The sequence below is a fragment of the Ptychodera flava genome, chromosome 14 (assembly GCF_041260155.1).
Source record: "Ptychodera flava strain L36383 chromosome 14, AS_Pfla_20210202, whole genome shotgun sequence".
Taxonomy (NCBI): Eukaryota; Metazoa; Hemichordata; class Enteropneusta; family Ptychoderidae; genus Ptychodera; species Ptychodera flava.
The window spans coordinates 7,557,468-7,584,799 of NC_091941.1; the positions used below are offsets into that span (position 1 = coordinate 7,557,468).

The following is a 27,332-nucleotide window of genomic DNA, read 5'->3' on the forward strand; positions in this document are numbered from 1 at the left end:
ACGCCATGGACTCACCATATAAGCTCTTTTTGGTATTTATATAAATACCAAATATGAGCTAAAAATCGCAGGAAAGCAAAATAACGGTTAAACTTTAAATTTTCTAGTCTGATTTTTCAGAATTAAAAGACTATCTTTTAAATTTGTAGAATTTAAAGAAACCAGAGAAAATAGAAAGCCTTTTTCAAGTCAACAAATTTCCAGAGGTACAGCAACAGGGGTTTTAAGTGACAGGGACTATCAAACACTTTTAGACTAACTTCTTTGTCAGCCATAAGCGCATAAATATGGATGTGTTAGAGGTTTGTAAAACAATAAACCTATAAGATTTTGTGTCCCTGAAAGTTGTCTATTTTGGGTATGATTATAGGTTGGTCACTATGCCAGGCTCCATGATTGCTACCTGATTATTGATATAAGGTGGTGTTTAGATTAATTATCATTTAGATTAATTAACTTCTTGACACTGACTCTGAACCTTTGCTGATGAATTCACACTGCATTTGATTACAGTCCCTATAAGCAAAATTAATCAGTCGAAGATCTACTGCTTTTGATTTGTTGAATTCTTGGGATAGAGAAGAAACAAGATTGGTTTGAATTCTCATGCAAATTGAGTTTATTTCAGAAAAAGGAAGTTTGAAAAAGAGATGAAGCAGGTATTGAAAATATAACTAACAGGCATGTCAATGGAACTTGGGAGCAATAAATACATTCTCACATGAAAACATCGACTTTAACCCTTTCACCCCCAGTTCCCTGTATACAGGTCCAACTTTACCATAGAAAGCAATGGATTTGGGACAAACCATGGTGGTGAAAGGGTTAAAGGGACAAAGTTGCTGTCTCTGGATATCGTTTTTGCCAAACTTGTATCATTCAAAATGATTCTTACTTGGTTCTGCAACTTGAACTAAACAAGCAGAAGGTTGATAAAATGTATGTTACAACATGATAGAAAAAGCAGAGTCGTATCTGCCATGCCACAAATACATGTTTATTAGCAACAGATACCGTCTGTAGTTTGAATCTTGCTAAGTGAAGATACACTTGATACTACCAATTGATATTCAATTTCACAGCCGAGTTTTTTCCGTGACATACACAACTCACAGGAAGACAGCAACTTTGACCCTGTAATCCTGATAAGCTGATATTCAGGGTCTATTACCATGCGCATGCCACGTCAGAGAATTCAGTAATGCAGCAGTCAATGTCAACCCCAATCCCCCCACCTCGGGGCATGGTGGGGGATTTGAAAATTAGTCATGAAATTTGTCAAATGTCCCACCCCTTGGACAAGACAAGCTGGAAAATACCAACCTAAAACAAGCAAATCCCCACATTTCCTCCACCCCAATGGGTGGAACATTCATAAATTCTGCGCTTGTCTGTGAAAGTGGCACAGTGGCACATACCATGTTCAGGATAGTTTCTAGGCGTTCTCAAACTGCAAAGCCAAGCACAAGTGTATTACACTTGCATATGGGACAGCAAAGTTGAAGACAACAGGTTATGGATTTTTTCTGACTTAGCAGGGTAGCAGGCAACAAGACTAGCAGGAAACAGGTTTAGTGTGGACTGTTTTACTTTGTGATGTCGGATCATGCCCACACTGAATCACTGTACAGAGTCAGTATACTGGAAGTATGCAGCTCATTTTGTATGGTTTCTCCACTCAAGCCTTGCAGAGTTCTTCACTGATTCAGTTTCTTTTGAAGGGAAAATGCAATTTCAATAATGACCTCATTCCACCAAACACATCAAGAGGTCACATACAAGTGCCGACATTCAAATGCAATTTTGTTACAAGAGGACAAATTGCACTTTGTTGCACTTGTGTGTTCTTACCAATATGCATTGCTGTCTTTTAGAGAGATTGAAAGGTCTCAAAGCACTCTTTGATGTTGTGTAATACTTTGATACACAAATTGATACAGTAGCTGTCAACCATAAACAGCAGGTCTTTTCCCTGTGATTTCCACAAGGGCTGTGACTAGAACATAGTTCACATTGTACTGGACACCACTCTTCAATAACAGCCCAAAGAACTTGTTATATCACCAAAATAAGTATATAAGACAATTTTCCATTACTTTTGTGAAATACTGCTTAATTACTTAGCACTACTTAGCACTAAAATAGTAACCATGCAAGAATATAAGAAAGTAGAAATAACAGTACTATTTAACAAGTATACAAACTTGTAGAGGATTAAATGCACATCTGTAATTTGAATCAAACCCTCTGGTGTGATTTGGGTCACTTTCATATTTCTATTGTTTAATCAATTTACCATTTTCTAGGTAACAATTCATTGAAGGGTTATCTGAAAGTCTCATTTATATTAGCAAAATCATCAATCTTGTGGATCTTTGTAAAAAATCTGATGTACAATAAATGCCGGGTACTTGTCAACAACTGACATGGTTCATGGATCTGTGGAAAGTATACTCCAGGCTTCCTTGTGTGTAACTTTCAAGGAATAGTATTATAGCCTGCTCTGTGTGGATATCCTGAGTGTACTAGTCATAGTAGGACTAAGTCAGCACAGAAATCATACTCTCACATGTACTAACTTTACATCACGAAATACATTGTCCTAAAGTTACGTACATTGTGTTGAATTTCATGAAAACATTTAATCAAGGTATGACAAAGCTGGTCAAGTATACGGGGCATATTTAATGTCAACACTTTTTACATTGAAAACAGTTCCTTCTAGATTTGCCATCACACTGCAGGCTTTTTCATGAACACCCTGTTAAATAATTGGTAAACTGTTCAGCAAAAAACATCCCAATCCTTTCATAGTAACAATTCTGATTGCATGTATATGCATTCAAATAATTTTTGATTTATGATGGTAAGTATGCCCTCTTCAAGCACAGACAGAACAAATAAGAGTCAATTAAAGGTACTCTGTCACTGCAAATTTGCATGAATCCATATATTGTAATAGCAGAGAAGTGGCTGTCATGTTTACTCTCAAGTTGCAGTCATGTTCACTTATAGAACATGTACACCAGAAGCACCAGACTTTTTTCCGGCAGACTCTTTTGTGTGGCTGCTAGGTGCAAGTAAATTACTGGCTTTGGACCAAACCTATTGTTATCGATGGTTGTTGCGGACATGTTTTAAAGAAAACAGCGTGAACAGGTTAAGATTAATGATCAGGTCTGATGAATACGGTTTTTCAAGGAATCACCATCTGGTATTGCAGCCATGTGACTGCAAAGGATACAGTGATATATCATTGATCAAAACAAACCATTCTAACACACAGAATGTTTTTCAGTATGTACTCCTCACATTTTCTGCAGCCAGGCTGGTGGCATTTGGAAGTCAGTGACAGGTGCATGTAAAGTCCAATTCTCCCTTGAAGTCCTTCACACTGAGTACTGATAGTCATCCTTTAAAATCTCATTGGACAGCCATTTGCCCAGTGTCCTCTTCTTCCTGTAGATGAAAGCATTGAGTATGTCATACAGTCAGTAGGATACCATGCTACACAGTTCGCATATTTTTTTTCCCATCAGACTCTAGTTGCAATTTCAGGTAGACAATGATTCCCTTACTCAATTGTTTTTTTTTAGATTGATTAGTCAGTTTCATCATCACCAACAGTATTTATTATGCCCTGATTTTAAAATTGCAATATGGATCAGAATTGACCTTCATATTTCTACGATTTGTGAAATGGCAGAATTTGTAGATAAAATCTGTAACCATTTCATTTGCAGATTCAACCGTCAATAGGAACACACAGATGACTCTAATTATAATAATTATGATATAATAAGAGAAAAGACATAATCGGCGAATAAATTGCTGTTTTGGTATGTACCTCACAGTATGCATGTACTGTTGCTAGGGCAAAATGCAGAATTTGAAAAGCCATTTCTACGATTTGAAAATGTACGCATGCATATTTGGTGCATGGTAAAGTTGGCGAAATGGCATTGTTGTTGTGTGGATGTACATGGCCTCATGGGTGAGTGGTTGGGAAGGTCTCTTCTGACTAATTCAGAGTAAAAACGCAAGACAGCAGCAAAAAATGTCAACTAAATAAACTTCTTTTGGTCAGATTGATAGGGAAACCAGAAAATGAGTGACAAGCAACTAACTGCTAAACCATGTCGGTGTAGATTGTTCACAGTTCCTCCAAAAACACCAACATAGCAACTGTAGCAAGTATATCTTTATTATGTTTTCCGGTTTTCCCAACATCCCAGAACCGCTAGAGGAATGTTTTGGGCAAGTGCATAGGTACTACTAGGCAAAACATTCTTGAGGCACTGGCAACGGCTTAAGTGGTTACCCACAGTCTGCGTTAATATACGCAGTGTGGTTTTTAATTTATTGGAATTGGCAATGGCAAGTTGAATCACAGACCCTGGAGGCAACCAGGTTCTGTTGTGTCACTACCACCTCGTCTTAGTCATGGAGGTAACAGACGGTCTGTCTATTACTTCCATGTCTCAGTGTAGTCTCATTGTTATCCTTAGCAAGCATTTTGGTGTTAAATATAGAAATAACGGGCGACGCGCTGACCATTAACGTTTATTTGTGGGCAAGGGCGAGAGGAAAGCCAAAAATTAACGGGCGAGGCTTGCCGAGCCCGTTAATTTGGATTTCCTCGAGCCCGCGCCCACAAATAAACGTTAATGGTCAGAGCAGAGTCTGTTATTTCCATTATATTATCAGCGAACCCAAGAAAACCGTCAAAATTTCCGAAAATTTCAGGAGCGAACGACAACTGGGCCCCAGAAACTGAGCAATACGCGACGCACTGTCACGCGCACTGTAAAAAATTGGCAAATCCGGAGATGTTTTCAGAAAAAAGTATCTCAACTTGACCTACAAGTGCTCCATTTTATTTTGTGATGATTATGATTTACGTTTGAGCTGTAAAGATACGATACTTTGAGTTGTTAATCTTATTATTCATATTCACGGGCATGTAAACAGACCATTACTGTGTATTTGTGGTCAGTCACATGGTTCAGCTCGACCAATCAAAATGCGACGGGCAGGACATGGTAATATAATCCAACTTTGATGACTATTCAATCAAAAGTTTTACGTCCCTTTCTGATCAGAGTTAGACGACAAACTCAAACTTGGTCTGTGGCAAGTTCAGACGTAATTCAAAGCAATGTATATTATATAAGTAGTTCCGTGTGATGATCAACTTTGCTGGTCAAGGGTGTTACCTTGGGCAGGGACCCTCCCTCAGAACAACTGTAATATGTAGAGCTGACCATAGACAGTAGAGAATTTTCTACTGTCCATATGCTGACCTAACAAAGCTGTGCAGACCGGACAATGTGTGATGAGAACCAGGCTGTAGTCACTCCGCAAGGACATAATTGATTATTCAAGACACCAAACAAATTACTGAAATCCATTAGCATTCCTTGATGATGTGAAATCTTTCGGGTAATTTGGGCATGTTTTCAGAAACAGGAAAACTGCATGTGTAAATTTAATCCTCAGTCTCATCTGTATGGTCCGTCAACAATGGTCCCATTTACGACGCAATGACTGTGCAAGACAGTTGCCGATCTTTAGCACTATCAGCTGTCGATAATACTGTCCCGGGCAAAGCTGACAAATAAATGTAGAATGCAGATACCTTGCCTTTTAATATGAAAAACAGTAGAGTACAGTATATAGTACTACCATCTGTGATCCCTAGTCCATGTATGTGGTCTTGACGCTCAAACATACAAGTATAGTACATGCATACGGTACTTATGTATCGATGCGAAAAATCAATTACACAATAATTTGCAAAGCTGTACTTTATCATATCCATGTACATGTATTTCCGAAATATTATGAATTGACTAAAGATTGGCAAATGCTAACTTTACCATGAATTATTCATTGAAAGTTTGTTTATAAAACAGCTTTTCTAGGCTGCCAAAACGCATCAAAATGAACGTGTTTGTGTGCCAGGAGTGGTGAGAGGCCTATCTAGGAACAGTACTTCAACGTAGTATGGTCCATTTGATATAGATTTACAAATATTGACAGTTTTGATCCATATTGCAACTGTGACAGACACTTCACCCAGGAAGACACTTCCGCTGTAAGAACACTTACACTATAAGAAGACACCATCTCCTTTACTGGGTTCATCAATATCACAAGTAAATCTTGCTATGAGAATGATTTTCACAAGAGAATTTACCCTTACCACAATGATAGCAATGACCATATCCACCGTAGTAGGCACCAAAATCACCTTCAACAGATGACTCATCATCATCGTTTTCAGAATCATATGTGCTTGAAATGCTGATGGGTGAATCGTCATAGACATCACTATTATAATCTAGCTCATCATCATCATCATCATTGCCTTCTTCATCTTCTGAGATGACCTGTATTATGTTGATGGTATGTGACCTAGTCCCTGCTGCTGGACCTGTACCAGTGCCAGAACCAGTGCCACCTGATGTACTGCCCCCACCGCCACCAACACCAGCATTGCTCCTCCCAGCCTGCTTCCTTGGGGAAGTCTTTTTCTTTCCTCCACTCCTTTCCTCTAGTAACCCTGCAATAATGGAATACAGTGATTGGGTAACAGTGCAATTATGGGATACAGTATTTTGGTAACACTGTAATAAAGGAAGACTGTGAGTTTGGTAACAGTAGGAGCACAAAGCTACATGTACTTCCCTTGTGTCTGATCCAAAGGGAGACCCAGACAGAATTCTTAACTAGTGCTGTGCAAGAAAGTTACTATCACCAGACAAAGCAAGTCTGTAGAATCTTGAGAAACATGAAAATATTACAAGACACATGTACAGCAAAAGTGCCAAATGTGTCATCCAACTTGTTACTAGTCAGCAGTTCAAAGGGTCTTTTTGTTTACATTGTATGGCCAGAGACCACTTTTACTTTGATATTCATTTGATATTGCAAAGGTCCACCAGACTAGTGACTACTTTTAGAATTCTTGATTTAGAATTATGCAGAGCCACTGAACCCTCTGCATCAAAGACTACTTGGTTTACTGTGATACTTTTTCTGGAAACAACAGAATATTAAATGGATTTCTTCAATTCTGGTCAGTATTTAATAGTGATCAGCTGTCTCAGAAGGAGTAATGTAGTCAACATTTCTTACTCATTCTTTCAGCCACGACTTCCGTTCGTCCTTTCTTGTGCTCATCAGAGAGGTTCTCCACCATTTTGTCGATGTAACTATCAAGCACAATTGATTTATTTTTGCTTGTAATCTTCACTCTACAAACGGGGCAATTGTTGTTCTTTTTTGTTTCTGACCATTCCGTGATGCACCAGTAGCAGAATGAGTGGGAACAGTTCAGTGTTGTGGCCTGTACAAAATAAATGATAATATGTAATCTCAGATTAAAATTACCCTGACACATCCTGAACCTGAGGGCATTATGTCCTAGTTTTTTACTCTGTTTATTTGTTGTGATGTAGCAGTAATATTCTAAATTTTCAAAACAGATGTCCAATAGTAGAATTTTTTAGCATTGTGCACCAAAGTGTTTTTGGTCTGTCTTCCTGAAATTGTTGCCAGCCCTTCTGCAGCTATGTGTAATATTTACTAATTTACAAACATGAGACAAGGAAACATTAACACCTCGCTTGAGAATACTTGGCTTGGCAACAAAAAATACAACAGCTCTACCATCTACAACACAGATAAATAGCAGAACAAACACAAATGAGAGTCTCTGGTAGGTTGACATGTTTCTTTGAACTGAAAAATCATGTGATGCTGGTTACAAAAAGGGAATGAAAAGTGTTTGTCAATTCTGTTCTTTCAATTTCTCAAACAGATAAAAGATGGCTATGACTGGCATGTTGATATAGAGAAGCAAAATCCATAATTTCATATACAATGTATGGTAATGTCTTATCATGTTAATTGTGACTCTTGCCAGGAAAGATTAAATACGAAACCCTCCTGACCAAAATATGCGAAGCCATCCTCTCCAAAATGTACTCCATTAATCATACAAATGACTCTGCTTTTCTATCGGTACCCAAATGGCACTGTAATTTTACCTGTACAAAAAGTTCATAGCAGAGACTACACTGCAATTCATCCTCCATGACGTCTGCTACATTCTGTATTGCTTCTTCTTTGGCTTTCTGGATTACCAAGGTTTGTTTCTCTTGATCTAGTTTACTTTCCTGTAACTGAACAAAGACATACCATACATACAGTGTGTGTGAAATCAGTGAAGTGGCACATATCAGTGTGTATCAGAACTGTATCACTATAAAATGCATCGATGGGAGCATCTTTAAATTTGGCATATATGAGACGGATTCGAGAGAACAAATTTTACTGCTTTAAACATAAATGCACGAAAGTAGGTACTTGAAACACGGTCACTCTGACTAAGCTTTAAATGAAATTAACTGGATCATTGTCAGAGCAAAATTTAATGAATTACAGGCTCTGATGTATTGTTTTTTATCTTATTTTTCACAGGAAGGAAAGTCAAGCACTTGAGCTTTGTACGATTGTGAGTAAACCATACGATCATGTTTCATTTTTTTCTGTTGGTATGTGTCAACAAAGGTTTTGCTCTGGTCAGACAAACATTTGGCTGTTGTTTGTAAATTTCATACAGGTACATGCATAAAGTAACACATATTATTTAAAAGAAAAAATAGTGACAACATCACTGTTCGCTCCCATATAGTTATCAAAACAAGCCAACAATTGTATGAAACATGGACATACATACAGACAGACTGACATACATAGACTGGCACAGAGTGATGACATTGACCCCAAGTGTACCTTGGCCCATGGAGAGTGATAAAGATATAACAAACAGCTGATGTAATGATAAACTAGTTAAGTATAGGCCTATACAGGCACTGAGAGTGAATACGTTACAGCAATTTGATTAGTTTCTTTTCCTTTTCTACTTCTGTGATAATCTTTAAGACAATCAATCTGCAAGGCAGTTTATGTATTGACAAATATGTTATCTTTTACAAGCACACAGCAAACTGTTCTTGATTTTTCATTTACAATATTTGACATAGACTGAAATACATAACATGCAACCAATGTTTACACTTTGCCCATACATTAGATACATGGAGAAATTTCAACATACAATCATCAACTCAGAAACCCTACAGGGAAATGTACACGTTGTTTTCTTCCAGAACAGCTGGTGCATCCACATCTGGAACAACTTACAAACTTAACCAATTACACAAGGATGATTACAGAAGAGATAAAGTTAAACTGTGGTGAACTTGACTATTCCTTTCAAATCCTTTCCTAACTTGACATCTTAATTTAAAATACACTGCATGGTTAATTGCGTGCAAAAATCCATCGGGGTGGACCATTTGATAAGGGATGGTGTCTGGAAGATCGATGAGGTACATTATCTTTTTTATCCGATCCATTGTACATTCTTTTTTCCCCACTTTCCCAACTTTTCTTTTTGTCAAACCTTCTCTCGATGAATTTTTTATTGGAATTTGTTTGGAATTTTTTCAAAATCTGCCAGGATTTTTTTACCGCATTTCAACACCAAATACAGTTTACCATATCAAATGCTTACTAAATCACCACATTATATTCTCTTAGTTCCAGTAGGTATGACATTACCAAAAAAAATCTTAAAAATACAAAATGAATGATATCCCAGTAAAACTGAGAGTTTCACAAAGTTGCCCCCAAAATTCAAAATTCCGGATTTCAACTTAATTTCAATATATCTTATTAACAAAAACCCTTAGAACTGGTTTACTAAATATCAAAGCAATCAGACCGGTAAATTTTGAGAAACAAATTTTTTGACCAAAAATGAGAAAAATTGCCCCCTAAATACAAAATTGCAGATTTCATCCTAATTTTAAATATATCTAATTAACATAAACCCTAGAAACCTGTACACTAGATATCAAAGCTACCCGATCAGAAGTTTTAGGATAAAAAAAATTTTGACCAAAAAAGGCAAAAATTGCCCCCAAAATAAAAAAAAATTGCCAGTTTCAACATACCTTCAATACATTATATTGAGATTAATCTTAGATACCTATATACCAAATATCAAAGCTATCAAATCAGTAGTTTTTGGATAAAAAAATTTTTTATCAAAAATTGGGAAGATTGCCCCAAAATTACAAATATGAAAATATCAATACAATTTGTACAAGCATGACTGAGTTCATCCTGAGGAACATGAATATCAAGTTTCATAGCAATCAGACCAGTGATTTCAGAGAACAAGATTTTTTGACTAAAAACGGAAAAAATACCCTAAAAATACAAACATGCAAATTTCACCCCAATTTTTGCACACATAATTTAAAATATCTCAAGAAATCTGCATACCAAGTTTCAACCAAATCTGACCAATGCTTACTAAGTTTTAGCCATTTGAAGGATTTTACCTTTTTTCCCCTCATTTGCATATTTTTGGCACTGACATGTTCATTTGAACAAATTCACATCTCCACCCCTAGGTGCACCTGTACACCAAATACTAAGACAGCAGGTGCTACGGTTTAGGAGTTTTTGACGTGGACGGACATACATACATACATACATGTACATACATACATACATACACACATACAGACGACATTTTTCCACCTTATAAGAATACCTCCCATTTGCATATATACATATGCATATATGGGAGCTAAAAACGGCTGTGTCCCTGGTTTGCCTTGACTGCCACTCCAAAATCTGTAGTCATTACACATTTTAGTGTGGCAGTGAAAGCAAACCAGGGACAAGTCTAACAAATCTAGTCTGACTGTCTGACAATTAAATAAAACCATATAATCAGACGACTCAATGGTAAACAAGTATAAAGTATTGGACATGCAGTGACACAGTGCATTTTGAGAACTGCATGTATTGTTAAGTGACATGATGATAAAACTGGATATGCTGCAACAAAGTGGAAAGATCAACAGGCAGTAAGCAATCTGTGGACAGAAATTATTCAACTGATAACATAATTAACACTGCAAGTCACAGTACTAGCAGGTAGCTAAGATCTGCAGCAAATACTACAAAACTGACAAAGCAGACAGACCTGATGTTCCAAAGCTGCATATTCAAGTTCTTTCCGACTGATGACATCTTCAAGCTTTTCTTTCTCCTTCTCCAACTCAGCCTGTAACGTCTTATCTTTCTCTTCTAATTTTGTTTGCAGTTCTTTCTGAAGACTTTCCTCAACTTTCCTCTTTTCCTCCATGAGAGATTCTTTCTGCTGTTTGAGTTCTGACAACAATTTCTCTTCTTTCTCTCTCAGCTGTTTTTCAGTGAATTCCTTCATCTGTCTCTGCAGGAGGTCCTTCTCAGCTTGCAGTTTCTCTTTATGCAATTCAAGCTCCTTTAGCATTTCCTGTTCTCGCAGTTTCAATTTTTCCTCCAGTTGTTCCTTGGCACATTCATTGGCAGCCAACACAAGCTGCATGTCCTCAAGCTGTTGTTCCGCCTTTTGGATTCGTTTCTCAGCCACCACTTCTTGCTCCTGCAGCTTTGCCTTCATTTCTTCCACCTGTTTTTCTGAGAGATGGGCTCTTGGTAAAACTGTCTCTTTTCTCCTTGGGCTTTCAGCATTGCAATGCTGTCCTCCAGAAGGTCCCGCTTCCTGACTGTCATTTAATTTCACTCTCTTTGCTCCATTCCTCTGAGCATCCTTATTTGTCGTTACTTCATCATTCACATTTTTGTTGTCCTTGTCATTGGCATTGTTGTTACTTTCACTGTGAGTCCTTTTGACTCCATTGGTCTGTTTTGGCGGTTTCTTCTTCTTAGCTCTGTTGAACACCGCTTTCACTTCATCTTCTGTGTGTTCTTCTTTCACCAGCTTGTACACAAACTCCGGTGGCGTTTCCTTGTTTGCAGGCCTGCCTAGCTGAATCAAATCACCTTCCTGCAACACTAGTTCCTTATTGTTTTTGACCCTTTTGCCATTGACATAGGTACCATTTGCACTCTGAAAATATCAGCACAAAAGACTAGTGTCATATAACCAGTGGGAAAAGTTGTAACAACATTTCAAATAAAATCTTCATGATTGGGGTTTTTAAAGAAATGGGAGCGTATGATATATTACCAGTCTACCAAGAATACATCGTGATTATCCCTGTCGAAAAACTATTTTTAAAGGTTAAAACTATTCAAGACTTACAAAATTAGAAGTTATATATATGCTTTATTACATGCTTCGATGTGAGTGCAAACCAGTGCATAGATTTGAATAGGAACAGCCGTGATATTAGCAGGTCGGTGAACAATTTACTGACTGGTTTCCATGGTTACCCAGTCCAGTGAAGCCTTTGATGTTTTCAACATCAAAGTAGATGCTTAATGCTAGATGTAAAATATCCATGCGTGCACTGCTATTTTGACTTTTGTTAAAATCTGTTTGATGCTGATCGATAAAGGTAAAATTGTTTGAAAATGCCCTGCATGTACACTGTAACTAAATGTCATACAGCATTAAATGTGAAGAGGCATGTAATAAAAATATTATTGCCTGAATACATGGGTTTATGTGCCCTCGCAGCAGGAGACAATTTGCCCTCCTGGCGTCAGGCAAATTGTCCCTCCTGGCATTGAGCAAATTGTCACCTGCTCTCAGGCACATAAACCCATGTATTTAGGCAATAATATACAGTAAGCATAATTTTTCTGGTAAATTGTTGTAGACAGGAATAAACATGATGTATTCTTGGTAGACCGGTAATATATCATACAATTCCATTTCTACATTTTCACAAATATAAGTGTAAATCCTGAATAAAGGAAACAAAGGAACAAAGGAAAGGTGTATATTTTGGCAAATGAAAGTACCGTGCTTACTTTGCTACCATCAGGCTAATCCCTGTAACCATAAAATCACATGTTAAATAACACACTCAAAACAAGAGTTGCTGCTATAAAAACAGAAGCAAAGCATTTATATTTTACAAGCATGTCTGTTGGCAGCAGCAAATTCTGTTTTCACAGAGCCATCAATGTGCCAGGAAAAAACCAAAACCATGACTACCACAATTGAGATCTCAGATTTGTCTTTCCATTACTTATAAAGGAATGAGTACAATGGCAAGCAACCATACGATATCTTCATACACTTACGTTGTGATCTTTAACAATCCATTTGTTGTCTTGACATTCCTGGAAAGTGGCATGTAATCTTGAAATCCCAAGAGACAACAGCTGTACTTTGACGTCTAGACCTCTGCCGACAGTTACCTAATTAAACAGTGAAGAAAAAAGTAAAACTATCACCTTACTTATGGTCATCTCTAATTACATTATACCAACCTCATATTGACCTTGATCGTCTTGAAGCAACTGAAACCACATGCCTTGCTCTCTTTCACATTTATATAGTATATGGCTCACTTTCCATGATGGCCCTGTGCACTGTGATGGCAATAGGAAGCTTTTCTATTTCCATAACAAGACCTTTTTATACATTTATGATTATGGTGGAGCTGCATGTTGCCAACACAGATTTATTCAAAGCAATATTTCTCATCAAAGATGACATGGAAACCCCCTCATACTATACATTTTCAAAAAGTAGAGACTCTAAAGTTTAGTATGGTAGCAGTAGTTTACTCAATGGATGAAGTTGGTGTGTATTTTAGGTAAAAAATTTCAATTTTGGTATTAATGATAAAAATTAATTTAAGTCAAAAACTTGATGATGCTATTTTCTGAAATGTAATATTTCATTTGAAAGAAGAGTATATGTAGAAAAACACGATTTTTCATTTTGCATTATCTATCCTCATTCTAAAATGGCTTGGGTTGAAAGACTGACACTTCAAAAAAGTGATTAAAATCATGATAATCAAAATTAAAATGCCTCTTATTCAAAATGTAAGACTTTTATTGTCAAACAAAATAGACGTTACATAGTATGTAAAGAACATAATGTGAAAATTTCAGAAAAATTGACCCAGCCAGAGTTAAATTCTTTGGAAATCTTGGAATTGGGAGAAAAAAGCCAGGAAATCGGGTGATTTGCATACATTTGCATAAATCAACACTTTTGTCTCACACAACTTACGACTGCTTGACAACCTTAAAGATGAACCCAACCAATATTCTAATCTTGGGTTAACAAATTAATTAAACTTAAATGAATATTTGCAAAAAAGTGATTTTTGAGCAAAATATGCTGTGTTGGGTGCAGCGCCCCCTGTAAGTTAAATTGGATCATCATCAGAGCTAAAAAATCACACTGACTATCCTTGGACTATGGCTAAAATCTAAATTTTTGTTTCAGAAGAATTAGTCTATCTATGAAATTGCCTTATTTCGCCCACAGATTGCAAAAAAAATTGGATTCAGCCAGCCACTGAGCCCTTGACCGTGTATCGTCAGCAAACTAAGGGTTTTGGATGTCATGAGAGTGAATTGTTTTGCTGTCTGTCAGTAGCTTTAATAGTAATGCTAATAGGCATAGATTGGAATCAAGTTGATTTCGGCAGAAAGTAGTTAGAAAAGTAGTTTTTCGTGCAAGGTCCCGATTCGGACCACGTCACCAGTTTTGTCTATGGAGCATACCAAGGCTGTCAGCCTGTGGTGGGATGCCGGGAACACACAGCATCGTGCACAGGGCTACATGTACCCCTGTGGGCTAGCTCTCGGTTTTGCCAGGGTATTTAGGCCTTGGGTAGTGGACAGCATAACCAGACAAAACCTCGAGCTACAGCACTGCAGATATATGCAGATCTCTGATCACGTTGTACATGTATACTTGGTTTGTGAAGCATGAGCAGAGCCTGTAACTTCCATTAATACAATAATCTCCATCAATGTAACATCAACAATAATTGTAATAAAATGCACCCATAAATGTAATACCGCCCATAAATGTTACAAAAATCAACGATAAATGTAATAAAAACACCAACCACACATGTAATAAATGGTAACCACAAATGTAAAAATAGCGTCAATGACACTGTAGCTCCCATCCTGGACTATTTAGTGTTTGTTCTCTGGTCAGATATTTGAACATGTGTGAAAGGGATAAAGTGCATGAAGTGAAAATACTTAAATGTAATGTACTGGAGACAGTGAAATATGTTTAATGTATTTATTCAGAATATAAAATGGAAAAATACAGAATAGGAAATATCGAATACAGGGCTCCCCCTAAGTTACCAAAATGATTAGCCAACTGATTAGCCAAATCAAAAATCTTTTAGCCACTTTGAGCAACTTTTAGCCACTTTATGATCTCCATTAAGCGTGGCAATTACAGCTTTCTCCGCATTCAGGAGTTCCTAATTTTACAAATCTAGATGTTTTGTATGATGTTCATGATACTTTTTACATTAAAGACGTATTTATTCAGTTTGTATTGAATAATCTGTGTTTTCATGACATTTCCAGGATAAAATACTTTTTCATTTCAGATGGTAAACTTTACCACCAGAAATAAAATAAGGTATCAATTGAATTCTAAAAATCTGGTAGCAAAGTGAAGTGTATATTACAACAGGTACAGAACATTTCTGCGGCATTCATTTAGTGTTCACAGTATGATAGCTTGTCATAAGCTACAAGCCTCTCATGCAGCAAATTTATGCAGTCTTCCATAACCAAAATGTTTTAGCCACAAGAATAAAAAATGGTGCAGGAGAAAGCATTTAGTAGCACACTGGCAGTGTAGATATGATTGGCCCCGGTGTTACTTGTATGTCATAGTTGTGATCAAGCAGGCTGAATAGCATTTTGAGTATGAGTATTTTTCTTGAGACCAAAGGGTTTGGCCAAACACAACTCTTGTAAAACAAGACACAATGATATATGTTCATTTAAATTACTCACTGTTTGAGAGTATACATTGTTTTAATGATTATGATAACATTTTAACACAGATATATTTTCATTTGATATTTTGATATGATAAAGAAATGTCTGGTGATGTTGACTTCTACATCATTAAACTGGTGGTATCTGCAAAAATATTAAAATAATTCAGAATCACATAATTTCTTGTATAAGTTATAGCAGTTGAAATAGACCGAATTAACAATTTTAATGAATTGTTGCTTTAATGTTTACATGCAAAATTGCAATTCACAAATGTGATGATATGACAATGGATATGCTTACTGCAATTACTGTTGACAATATCCCTTTGCAATGACTCTTAATAAATTTAATTTAAAACTGACAGTCAAGCTGAATGCCATTTAAATTGGAAGACACCAAAATTACCTTTTACCTATTGGACCACCCTAGGTGGCTCTTTTGAACCATAATTGTACACTTAAAGGGTCTTCATGCGTGACATCACATGATGAGATGACCTAGACTTGACCTTTCAGAAAACCTCAGTTTTTCTCCTCTTCCTTCGTTTTATTGCTCCGTTTGTGAAATTTCCCTTTTAAATTATGCGGTTTTTACTATCAAACTGAGTAGTTGCAGGCCAAATTTTGATTCTAGCAAAGTAGGTAAAACTTCTAGATAGACTGAAGGACGAACGGGACTCACGGAGGCAAAACAAAAGCCTCTATGTACCGCAGACGGAACAGCAACAATGTCTGCTCCACGTACCAGGGACTTTGTAACTTTGTAGAAAGGAGAGTAAACTGTTTCAATACATTGCAACTTTGTAGGAAGGAGGGTAAACTGTTTCAACATCTTACGACTTTTTTATTGTAATAGCTGTAGTTTTTTGTTGAGGTGGCACCAGGGCAGGAAAAATTCATTAGCCACTATGTTCGCCAGACCGGAATTTTTGTCGCCTTTTTAACTTTCTTTCGCATTTGGCTAATTGGCGATTGGGTAGCGGGAGCCCTGGAATACTGTGATACAACCATTAACTCAACAAGTCATTGACAATGACATAGTCCCCACTTGTAATAGGAGTATTAGTCTTGATGGGGCAGGGAAATGTGGTCATAAGAAGTATCACTGGAGTGTATATGTTGAGATCTATGGGCACATAGGTCATTGTTCCCAATTTGAAACACATGAGGCATGTCTAAGTTATGGTTCTAAATCGGGAAAAAAGATCAGACCTCTAGCTGTATTGGCCAGCCAAGAAATACATATGCGCATAATAAATGAGGTACAAGATGTGACATCTTAAGGTCTAATATCCTATCAAATTGGATGGTATAGAACTTGTGGTTACTGAGATATGCATATATATGTATAATCAAGGTCAAAGGTCATCGAGGTCACATGACATTTTGAAAAAAAAATTATATTGCTAATTAATCCCTATATGCCAAAAAATCAGACCTCTAGCTCTATTCGCTTGCCCAGAATTAGATGTGTGCATAATTAATGAGGTAAAGCGTGTGTTGTCATAAGGTCTCCCATCCTACTAAATACAAAGGACATAGCACTTGTGGTTACTTATTTATTGACATAAACATATATTTTAGTTAAAAGGTCATCGAGGTCACATGACATTTGGTCAAAAAATTTCTCTCCTATAGTTATCCCTATATACCAAAAATCAGACATCCAGCTCTATTGGCTTGCTCAGAATGAGATATGTGCATAATTAATGAGGTACAGTATGTGGTGTCATAAGGTGTCCCATCATACCAAATATGAAGGGTGTAGCACTTGTGGTTACTGAGTTACGGACAAATATGTATATTGAGGTCAAAGGTCACCAAGGTCACGTGACATTTTGTTAAAAAAATTGTATTGCTAAGTTATCCCTATATACCAAAAATCAGACCTCTAGCTCTATTGGCTCGCTCAAAATTAGATATGTGCATAATTAATGAGGTACAATATGTGGCGTCATAAGGTGTCCCATCATACCATACATGAAGGGTGTAGCACTTGTGGTTACTGAGTTATGGACAAATATGTATATTTGAGGTCAAAGGTCACCGAGGTCACGTGACATTTTGTCAAAAAAATTGTTTGCTAAGTTATCCCTATATACCAAAAATCAGACCTCTAGCTCTATTGGCTCGCTCAAAATTAGATATGTGCATAATTAATGAGGTTTAATATGTGGCGTCATAAGGTGTCCCATCATACCATATATGAAGGGTGTAGCACTTGTGGTTACTGAGTTATGGACAAATATGTATATTTGAGGTCAAAGGTCATCAAGGTCACATGACATTTTGTCAAAATATCCGAGATATCTGCGTGAACGGATGGACTCACGGATGGACGAACAGACAGACATGACCCAATCTATAAGCCCACTGGACTTCATCTGTGGGGACTAAAAATTGTGTCACTGCATCCTTTTTGCAATATGAATATGATGAGAAACTAAATTTTTATTTTTCGTGGCCTTATACATGGGAGTCTATGGAGATCTGCCTTATACATGGGAGTCTATGGACGTGTAAACTAAAAATATGCAAATTTCACCACGATTTGCCCAAATTTGGGAAAGGTCACTCCTATGCACTTCCATACCAAGTTTCAAATCAATCAGACTTGTGGTTTCAGAGAAGAAGATTTTTTGACCAAAAATGGGAGAAAATTACAAAAAAAATTCATGAAAAATAGCAAGTCCAAGATACTGACCCAAGATGTGCACAATCATTTCATGTCAGCCCAAAGTACTTACATGCTAATTTTTCATGTAATCTGCTCAGTGGTTATTGAGTTTTTTCAATTTTGACTGTTTTTACATTTTTTCACTTAATTTGCATATTTTTGGCAATGACAACTTCATTTGAACAAAATCTCATCTACAGCCCATCATCCATGTACACACCAAATATCAAGATGAAATGTACAGCGGTTTTGGAGTTTTTGATGTTGACGGACAGACATACAGACATACAGACATACAGACACACAGACATACAGACATACATACATACAGACAGTTCCCTAGCCTATAAGAATAGCTTCCATTGCCATATATACATATGGCTATGGGAGCTAATAAAAAAATCACCCGTAAATGTAATACTTGTCAACCATAAATGTAATAAATCTATTTTGTCATCACAATTTAAGAATTATCCCTTCAATATTTATCTATGCTATAAAGGAAAGCAGCTGCACACATTGTTCATATCTTAGTTGTTTGTGTTTAGTGTGTTTTGTGTGTGTTTTGAAAGTGTATTTTATGTTTGGCTGTTTTGTGTGTAGAACTGATTGGCCACGCCCAGACACAGCTGGAATCTGCGTGTCAGTGCAGTCTCAACTCCAGAGTGGAGAGACTGTATAACACTACGATCCGTTAACGCTGTTTTTCGAAAATTTGCCATGCTTTCTTCATCAGTTACCTCAAATTCATCTTCAGTGGATAAATTACGTGGAATAATTGATAGACTGTCTGTATTCCTATGTTGTCCCACTTGAAGTTTGTTCCTTCAGTGGGGAGGCTGTCTAATTTTGTTCTACTGTGTTCAAGGTAGTGTTTGTATTTATTGTGTTTACGAGATTGAAATATAGATATATGTTCTCGTCAACATGTTTTGTATCATACATGTACGTTTTTTATAGGGTTGTATGTTTCTCTGTTGTTTGTTCTGAGTCGTCGTTGTAAACTCTGTTTGGTATCATTGGTTGACTAGCTATTTTCACGCTTCTTCATTATGTCATCATTAGTGTCTAGAACTGCTGTTCCACTTCCTTTTGATCAGTACCTCGCCGTTTTCTGATAGTGTTCTCAAATTATTCTATTCTGTGTTTCGGAAAGAAAACCTAGTTTCAGGAAAGTATGCAATAACATTGCACTAGTCTTATTTAAGTTCATTATTTACTCAAATGATCACATATATATACATGTAAGTTCAAATTATTACATTCATGGTTGAGTTTTATTACATTTATGGTTAATTTTTGTATTACATTCGTGGTTCCAGGTTTTTACTTTAAAGTTGCAATATGGATCAGAATTGACCTTCATATTTCGAAAATTTAACTTTATAGAAAAATCCATAACAATTTTATTTACAGATTCGATCATTAACAGGAACATGGGGGTGGCTTTAATTCAAGTAAATGGATTTAATTACCGAATAAATTGCTGTTTTGGTACGTACTGTTTGCGAGAGTAAAGCACAGAATTTGAAACGTCATTTTTACTATTTGAATATGTACGCATGCGTATTTGATGCATGGTAACGGTTTATGAAATTGCAACATCGTGCCAACATGCTTAGCTAGACATCTCACGGGCAAGCAGTCAGGTCTCTGCCTGCGCCATGGATCTCTGCTGACTGATTCAGCCTTGTAAAATGGAAGAAATTAGCCCAAAATGTCGGCAAAATAAACATTGTTTGGTCAGATCGAAAGATGGAACCAGCAAAAAGAGTGACACGCGACTGCTGCACCACGTCGAGGAGGCAGACTGTGTCTACAGTTTCTCTCGAAAACACCAACGTCGCCACTGTGTGATGATCAACTTAGCTAGCCAGCGGTGTTTCCTCGGGCAACACCGACCTACCAACACCGTGGCCGTGCGGACCCCATGATTTGTAAGGTTGAACCGGTCATAGTCGCCCCGCAAGGAAATAACTTAGATCTGTTAGCATTCATTGATAATCTATATCCTTCAGGTTAAATATGCATTTTTCGGAAATAAAGAAAAACTGCAGTCTTCATCATTACATGTAATGGATGGTCTCATTTACGACGCGTCAATCGACGCGCTGACATGGCAATGCAAGACCAGACAGAGGGGCGAGACAGTTGCCGAACTTCTGCAGTGGTGGACGATACTGAAGTGGGCAAAGCTTTCAAATAAATATAGCGTGCAGATACCTCGCCTTTCAATGTGAAAAAATGTAACAACATGCAACGGGGAGAAGATTGCGGAAACGCTGTCAGGCACGCGGTACGTGAACACAACCAGATCAGTGTACGTGGTCTGGATGCTCGATCGATTGAACGTACACAGTACTGGTGCATACGGCGCGGCACTGACGTACATGTATATGGGTGAGAAAAATCAATTACACGATCTTTTGTACAGCTGTACTTTAACATATCGATATACTTATATTTCTGAAACATTGTGATGCTACCAAAGTTTGGCAAACACAAAATTTACAATGAATTATCATTATGTGTGTCAAGTTCTGTCAGCGTGACAACATCGCCCCTCCAATGTGCACTCCCGTGAGACGTCATCACTCTTGGTTGTACTTGTCACGTGCACAGCAGAAAATGCCAATGTTTTTGTTTTGAAAGTTTGTTTACAAAACAGCTTTTCTAGGCGGTCGCAACGTATCAAAATGAACGTATTTGTGTGTCGGGATTGGTGAGAGGCTTAGCTAAGAAGAGTACTTCAACGTAGTATGGTCTATTTGCTTTAGTTTTACGAAATAATCGCAATTTGATCCATATTGCAACTTTAATGGTTGACGGTGTTATTACATTTGTGGTTGATTTTATTATAATTGTGGTTAATATTACATTTATGGAGATTATTACATTTATGAAGGTTAAAGAGCCTACAGTGTTTCATCTAGACAGGGGGATGGGGGAATTCCCCCTCTGTTGACATGCTAGCATCCCCTAGTCGTTTGTCAAGGGGGGACCAGCCCCCCATGAAATGGTCCCAGTCACACCTTAGAGATACAAGTAGAACACATTAACTGGTGAAATCCCCCCTAAATTTTCTGGTAGAGGGGGAAAATCCCCCCTGTTGATGCCATCCTGGACGAAACACTGAGCCTCCACTGTGTAAAATTGGGAAGCTGGTCATTCACGCGCTACGCTACACAGTGAAGACCAACTACAGCTGCTGTAAACAAGACTTGAGTACGTGTCGTTTGGTGAAACATCGTGATTTTGGTGATTGGAGATCATAACACTAAAACGACCTTACGACAGCTACTATGGTTGTTACTGTATGGAATCAAAGGAGCGTGTACGGGAACAAACGAGGAAAAGCTAAAGCATGTAGCTGACGAGCCTGAAATCTGGACAATGCACTGCTGATCAACACATCAATTTGAGAAATTTTTGAGTTCTACTTCTCTACGTACACAGTCCCTCACTGTATGCATCACACGTTTCACCTTCATGCGACATTTAAAACAAATTATGCCATTCGAGTATGTTCCTGTGCCACTCTAATGTCACTAATATCTTACCTCTTGCCCAGGAGGTAATGGTATGTGAGGAACTTCATTGATTTGTTCTTCACAACGTTTCAAACACCACGAAGAAGCCGCCATTTTCAAAGTGCGCCGTTAGTGATGACGTCACATAGTATTTTGACCTGCCCACAGAGCATGAGCACAGACAACGGTCAAGTTTAGGGATGGACCATTTTATCTTACAAAGAGGGGGGGGAACAATTTTTAGGAGAAACGCATCCTTTCTGCTCTTTGTAAATAAATATACACATGGCTGGAATCGACTGTCAAAATTGTAAGACATCGCAACCATTTTCAAAATAAAACGACACTGAAACCTCTGGTGACATCAGCACCCGTGGCTGGCACAGGCGCTCCTTAGCTGGGTCGTCTGCTAAGTAGATCGATTTTCGGATCGATTTATCGATCCCGTAGTCGATATGCCCGCCACTGCAACCTAGGTTGCAGTGGTTGCAGTGGCGGGCATATCGACTACGGGATCGATAAATCGATCCGAAAATCGATCTACTTAGCAGACGACCCAGCTATTAAAGGAGCGCCTGTGTGGGCTGGGTAGTCTGCTAGATCGATCGCTTTTCTGCTCGATCTATCGATCCCGTACTCAATCTGCCCTGCAATAGGTTACACTACCAAGCCCATGGGCGCCTGTGCTGGTGACATACTGGGATGTAGACCTAATACCGCACGGACTTCACTGAGTTTTGACCACAGGACAAGGAGGACTTTGCCTGTGGTTTGACATGCTATATGACATTATATTACCATGCCCTGCCCGTCGCATTTTAATTGGTCGAGCTGAACCATGTGACTGACCACAAATACACTGTAATGGTTTGTTTACATGCCCGTTAATATGAATAATAAGACTAACAACTCAAAGTATAGTAACTTTACAGCTCAAACGTAAATCATAATCAATCACAAAATAAAATGGAGCACTGTCTTGTAGGTCAAGTTGAGATATTTTTTTCTGAAAACATCTCCGGATTTGCCAATTTTTTCAGCGCGCATGACAGTGCGTCGCGTAATGCTCAGTTTCTGGGCCCAGTTGTCGTTCGCCTCCTGAAATTTTCGGAAATTTTGACGGTTTTTTCTTGGGTTCGCTGATAATATAATGGAAATAACAGACTCCGCTCTGACCATTAACGTTTATTTGTGGGCGCGGGCTCGAGGAAAGCCAAATTACGGGCTCGGCAAGCCTCGCCCGTTAATTTTTGGTTTTCCTCTCGCCCTTGCCCACAAATAAACGTTAATGTCGTAATGGTCAGCGCGTCGTCCGTTATTTCTATATTAAACTGGTCCAATAATCATTTCCATTCAAGGTACATTACCAGGTCCATGGGACATTTGACATTTACAAATTTAAATAGGACCATCCTAATAAGCTTACCGTCAGCAAAAGACGGTTTTTTGGTTTTGTTTTGTTTGATTTTGTTTGTTTATTTTTGTTTGTTTGTTTTATTTTTCGGCCCGCTAGTTCGGAGCGGGAACATTTTCGAATGTGGGACTTTATCAGGTATCGACTCAAACTGCAGTCAAATGTAAAATATTATCAGAAACGGATGTAAAGTTTCGTTTCTCTGACATCAGTATGTTGGGATTGTTGGAACAGTTTTTCAATGTCTGACTTTTGTGGCATAGAATTGACTGACATTACATGTAATTTTACCAGAAGAAGAAGTAATATTTTTTCGGCCCCAATGTCGTTCACAGTGGGAACAATTTTAATGTCGGATTTTGTCAGGTAACGACCCGCATGTAAATATTAACAGAAGCAAACGTATTTTTGTTGTCGGTCGTAATAAGTTACGATGGGACAGTTTTGAATGTCGGACATGAATAGCGGTAATAGAGGAATCAACTCCGTCTGCAAACGTTAAACAAAAACGTATTGCTGAGAAAAGTGAGGTTTACGTGACATGTAATAAAAAAATCAGAAAATGCACTTACGAATAGTATGTCCCCTCATTTGGCGTGTGCAAGCGTGAATGATGATAGCATAAGTTTGCAGGCAAGGTAAAAAATGACAGTGTTTTTGAATGAATGAGATGGACAAGAAAAAGCTGATAGCCAGCTAATAGCTCGCTAACATTGGTTAATAGCGATTTAAAACAACTATTAGCTTGAATAGCTGAATAGCCATTGATTTCAGTATCAAAGCAGAATAGCTGAACAGCTGCTCAACATCACCGAAGCAACTGTTAAAATTTCCGTCGTGAGGCCCAAACATAATAACTGAATAGCCGCTAACTAACCTTTGAGTCATTGCTATAAACCCTCATGGGTGAATAGCTGACAAATATCTTAAAGTTGGCCTTTTTTGCACCTTTATGGAGTCAAAATCGCTGACAAGCCGGACCCATTAGGCGGGATGCACACATTTTATTGGAAAGTAATGGAAGTCCCCCGGGTACTGGTTCTACATTGAATATATTTGGTGTGTTTGAGTGCAGGCGAGACCGATTAAAGGTCCGCACCCTCAAAGTGATAAACAGACTAGAGCATGGCACTATGGGACCGTGACAGTGGTAATCAATATATTTTATGGTGTATTGTCTTCTGGGCTTGACATGATGCGACGTTGTGTAACGGCATTAACGGGTGTGACACTGTATACTGACAGTCGTCGTCTTACAGAAAGGGATCCAAAACCTGATAAGTCGACAATATGGCACTTTTCTACAAATTTCCTCCGATTTGTTTTGTCGTCGCAATATCAATAATACAGCCAACTTGGGAGCACCCTCAGTGTTTGGATTTTTACGCACCCTTCGATGCAAGCCAGGACCTAAGTTTTTGCAGAGATTACTCCGACTTTGGCTGTTGTACGGCCGCCTTGGACAGTGAAATCGAATCGTACTACCAAAGGACTATTGCTCAGATAAGTACTCTTTCGATTGAGTGTAAGAATTATACACGGGAAATTCTTTGTACAGAATGTTCGCCTTATGCAGCCCACATTTTTGGAGCTGAAGAGACGTCAGTTATAGCCTCTTTTCCAGGTCTATGCACAAGCTACTGCTTAGATTTCGCCAAGGAGTGCGCACAGGTAATTAACTTTCTTGCCACAGATGGACGATTAACCTCCTTGCTGCAGGATTCCACAAGTAGCTTTTGCGGTGCCGTTGCGGCTGTCGATATGGACTATTGTCAGCCTGATGTCATGCATAGCGAAGAATTAAACCAGGAGATAACAGTGGCTGTGAGTGACTCCCATGGTTGTCTTTGTGTTGAGCAATTCGCTCGTAGACTGCGAAACCCGATCGATGCCGTTCATGCTGGCGACGGCAGCCATAGACTTTTCATTGCTGAGCAAAAAGGCAAGGTTTATGTATATTTCATGAACGGAACAAAAGTCCCTGAACCTTTTCTGGACTTAGAAGACGCTGTGTTGACAAGCTCAAGGCGAGGAGACGAACGTGGGTTACTGGGAATTACTTTTCATCCGAAGTATAAAGACAACGGAAGATTTTTCATTTTCTATTCTCTACTGTCTAACGGTACCCAGCTGAGTAGAGTGAGCGAAATGAGAGTACTGAGTACGGACGCTAACAAGGCAGACCCTGATTACGAACGCATTGTATTAGAAGAAGTGAAACCCAAAGCAAACCATAACGGAGGTCAACTTATGTTCGGAGTTGACGGTTACTTGTACTTTACAATGGGTGATGGCGGTGGCAAAGGAGACGCCTATGGTGAAATAGGCAACGGTCAAAACTTGTGAGTCAAATCAATGCAACAAATTTAATAACTTTCCCTTCTTTTAGTAGTCCAAACAATACCAAAAATATTTGCTTTTCAGCTCGAACAGTTATCCAAAACAAGTTCATATCAGTGCGGTTGACTCATATGTGGATTAAACATCGATAGTCTAGGAAATATTTTATTGATATCATATTTCTGACATTGAAAATCTTAAAATGTTGCAATTAAAATGGTAAAATGACTTGTAATAACATGTACAGCATTCACTAAGGTGTTAGTTGTCCTTTATCAATATCAAGTTCGTCACTAAGAAATCAGTCGTATTTTCAGACTGGTGGTGGAGCATAGACCCTGGAGCGAGAATGACCTTCCATAAAAAGGGGTGTGATATAGGTCACGGTCCATGGTTAGATTAACATGTCATACTTGTTTTCCTTCGTGATAGTTTAAACCAATCTATGGCTAATGGGATTGTTTCCACAAGAAAAAATTGACATCACACAACCATAGACAGCAGTCTGCCCCTATACTATCTATAACACAGCCAACGTAATCGTGATGTCAGTGTTACGTTCTAACCTGCCCCGATTTCTTAGCGATGGATTCCTCTTTGAAATATTCAGTTCAGAGAAAACATGTACAGAAGTTATTGTTCTTATGTAAAATTGGTTGTTGTTGTTGTTGTTGTTGTTGTTTTTAATTAGTGTTTTACAGTCTCAGTCCCTCCACACATTGTGACGTTCTTTATGGACACTCGAGAGTACCGTCGTCTTTTGGTCCGCTTTTTTGGCTTCGCCAAGAGCTTCTAGTCGGAATGCTCGAAATAGTACAAATGATGTATTCGTCTACAGAAAAGTGTCAATTATAACAAGGGTTTAGTTTTCCATTTTTCAAATAAGAATATCCTGACAGTAACTTTCACTATTTGTGAAGACTTAATATTTATGTCAACTGTCGTGAGCCTAAATCCGAAATATGGACCTTGTCCACAAACATCACCCGTAACGCACAAGTTGATTGATAAAAATTGCATTTGTCCTCTTAGACTATTACAATGAAGTTGACGGACCCAAGAGGACGATCACTTTTCCTCACCCTGGGCAATTCTCGTTTGGCTTGTTCAGAGGTGGTTGGAATCTTCAAGGTATTGACTGTAAGAGTTTTTTGGCACATATTTTAGGCGGACGACCAATTTTACGCTGGCTATCACTCACGATACAGCTTTTTCCATGTCTAGGTGTGCCTCGGTGAAGAGCCGGAGGGCGAGAGCGGTGATCATCGTTCGCCTGTCCGAAGTTATTGTCGAAGCACATCCCCGAAGACGGGGTGGCTTCTGTCATGCCGCGGCGTAAAGATGAATTGAATTGAATTCTTTCAACCGCATTATGCATGCGAAGGTAACATGAATAAAATATAGGCAAAGCCATCATGTTACTCCCTGTAAATGTCGAGATCATACGTGTAGAGACATGCGTGTACTATTGTTATAATGGTTTTTAAATGTAGAGAAAATTGACAGTAGAGGTATCAATTGTGACTTTCCCTTCTTTTAGT

The 27,332-nt window shown here is 38.1% G+C and overlaps 2 protein-coding genes across 2 annotated transcripts; one reads left to right on the forward strand and one right to left on the reverse strand.

Annotated features, from left to right (window-relative positions):
• Positions 1-601: 601 nt before the first annotated feature.
• LOC139149145 (E3 ubiquitin-protein ligase RNF8-like) lies at positions 602-22,196 on the reverse strand. The gene is made up of 7 exons (XM_070720715.1): positions 22,068-22,196; positions 13,129-13,245; positions 11,075-11,983; positions 8,055-8,189; positions 7,141-7,351; positions 6,206-6,565; positions 602-3,459 (listed from the first exon to the last, which is right to left on the reverse strand). The coding sequence occupies exons 1-7, from the start codon at positions 22,149-22,151 to the stop codon at positions 3,416-3,418; spliced, it is 1,860 nt and encodes a 619-aa protein (XP_070576816.1). The 5' UTR covers positions 22,152-22,196; the 3' UTR covers positions 602-3,415.
• A 3,016-nt stretch (positions 22,197-25,212) lies between these two features.
• LOC139150579 (HHIP-like protein 2) lies at positions 25,213-25,797 on the forward strand. Its single transcript, XM_070723016.1, has one exon. It carries the CDS (start codon positions 25,213-25,215, stop codon positions 25,795-25,797), a length of 585 nt encoding a protein of 194 aa, XP_070579117.1.
• Positions 25,798-27,332: the final 1,535 nt, after the last annotated feature.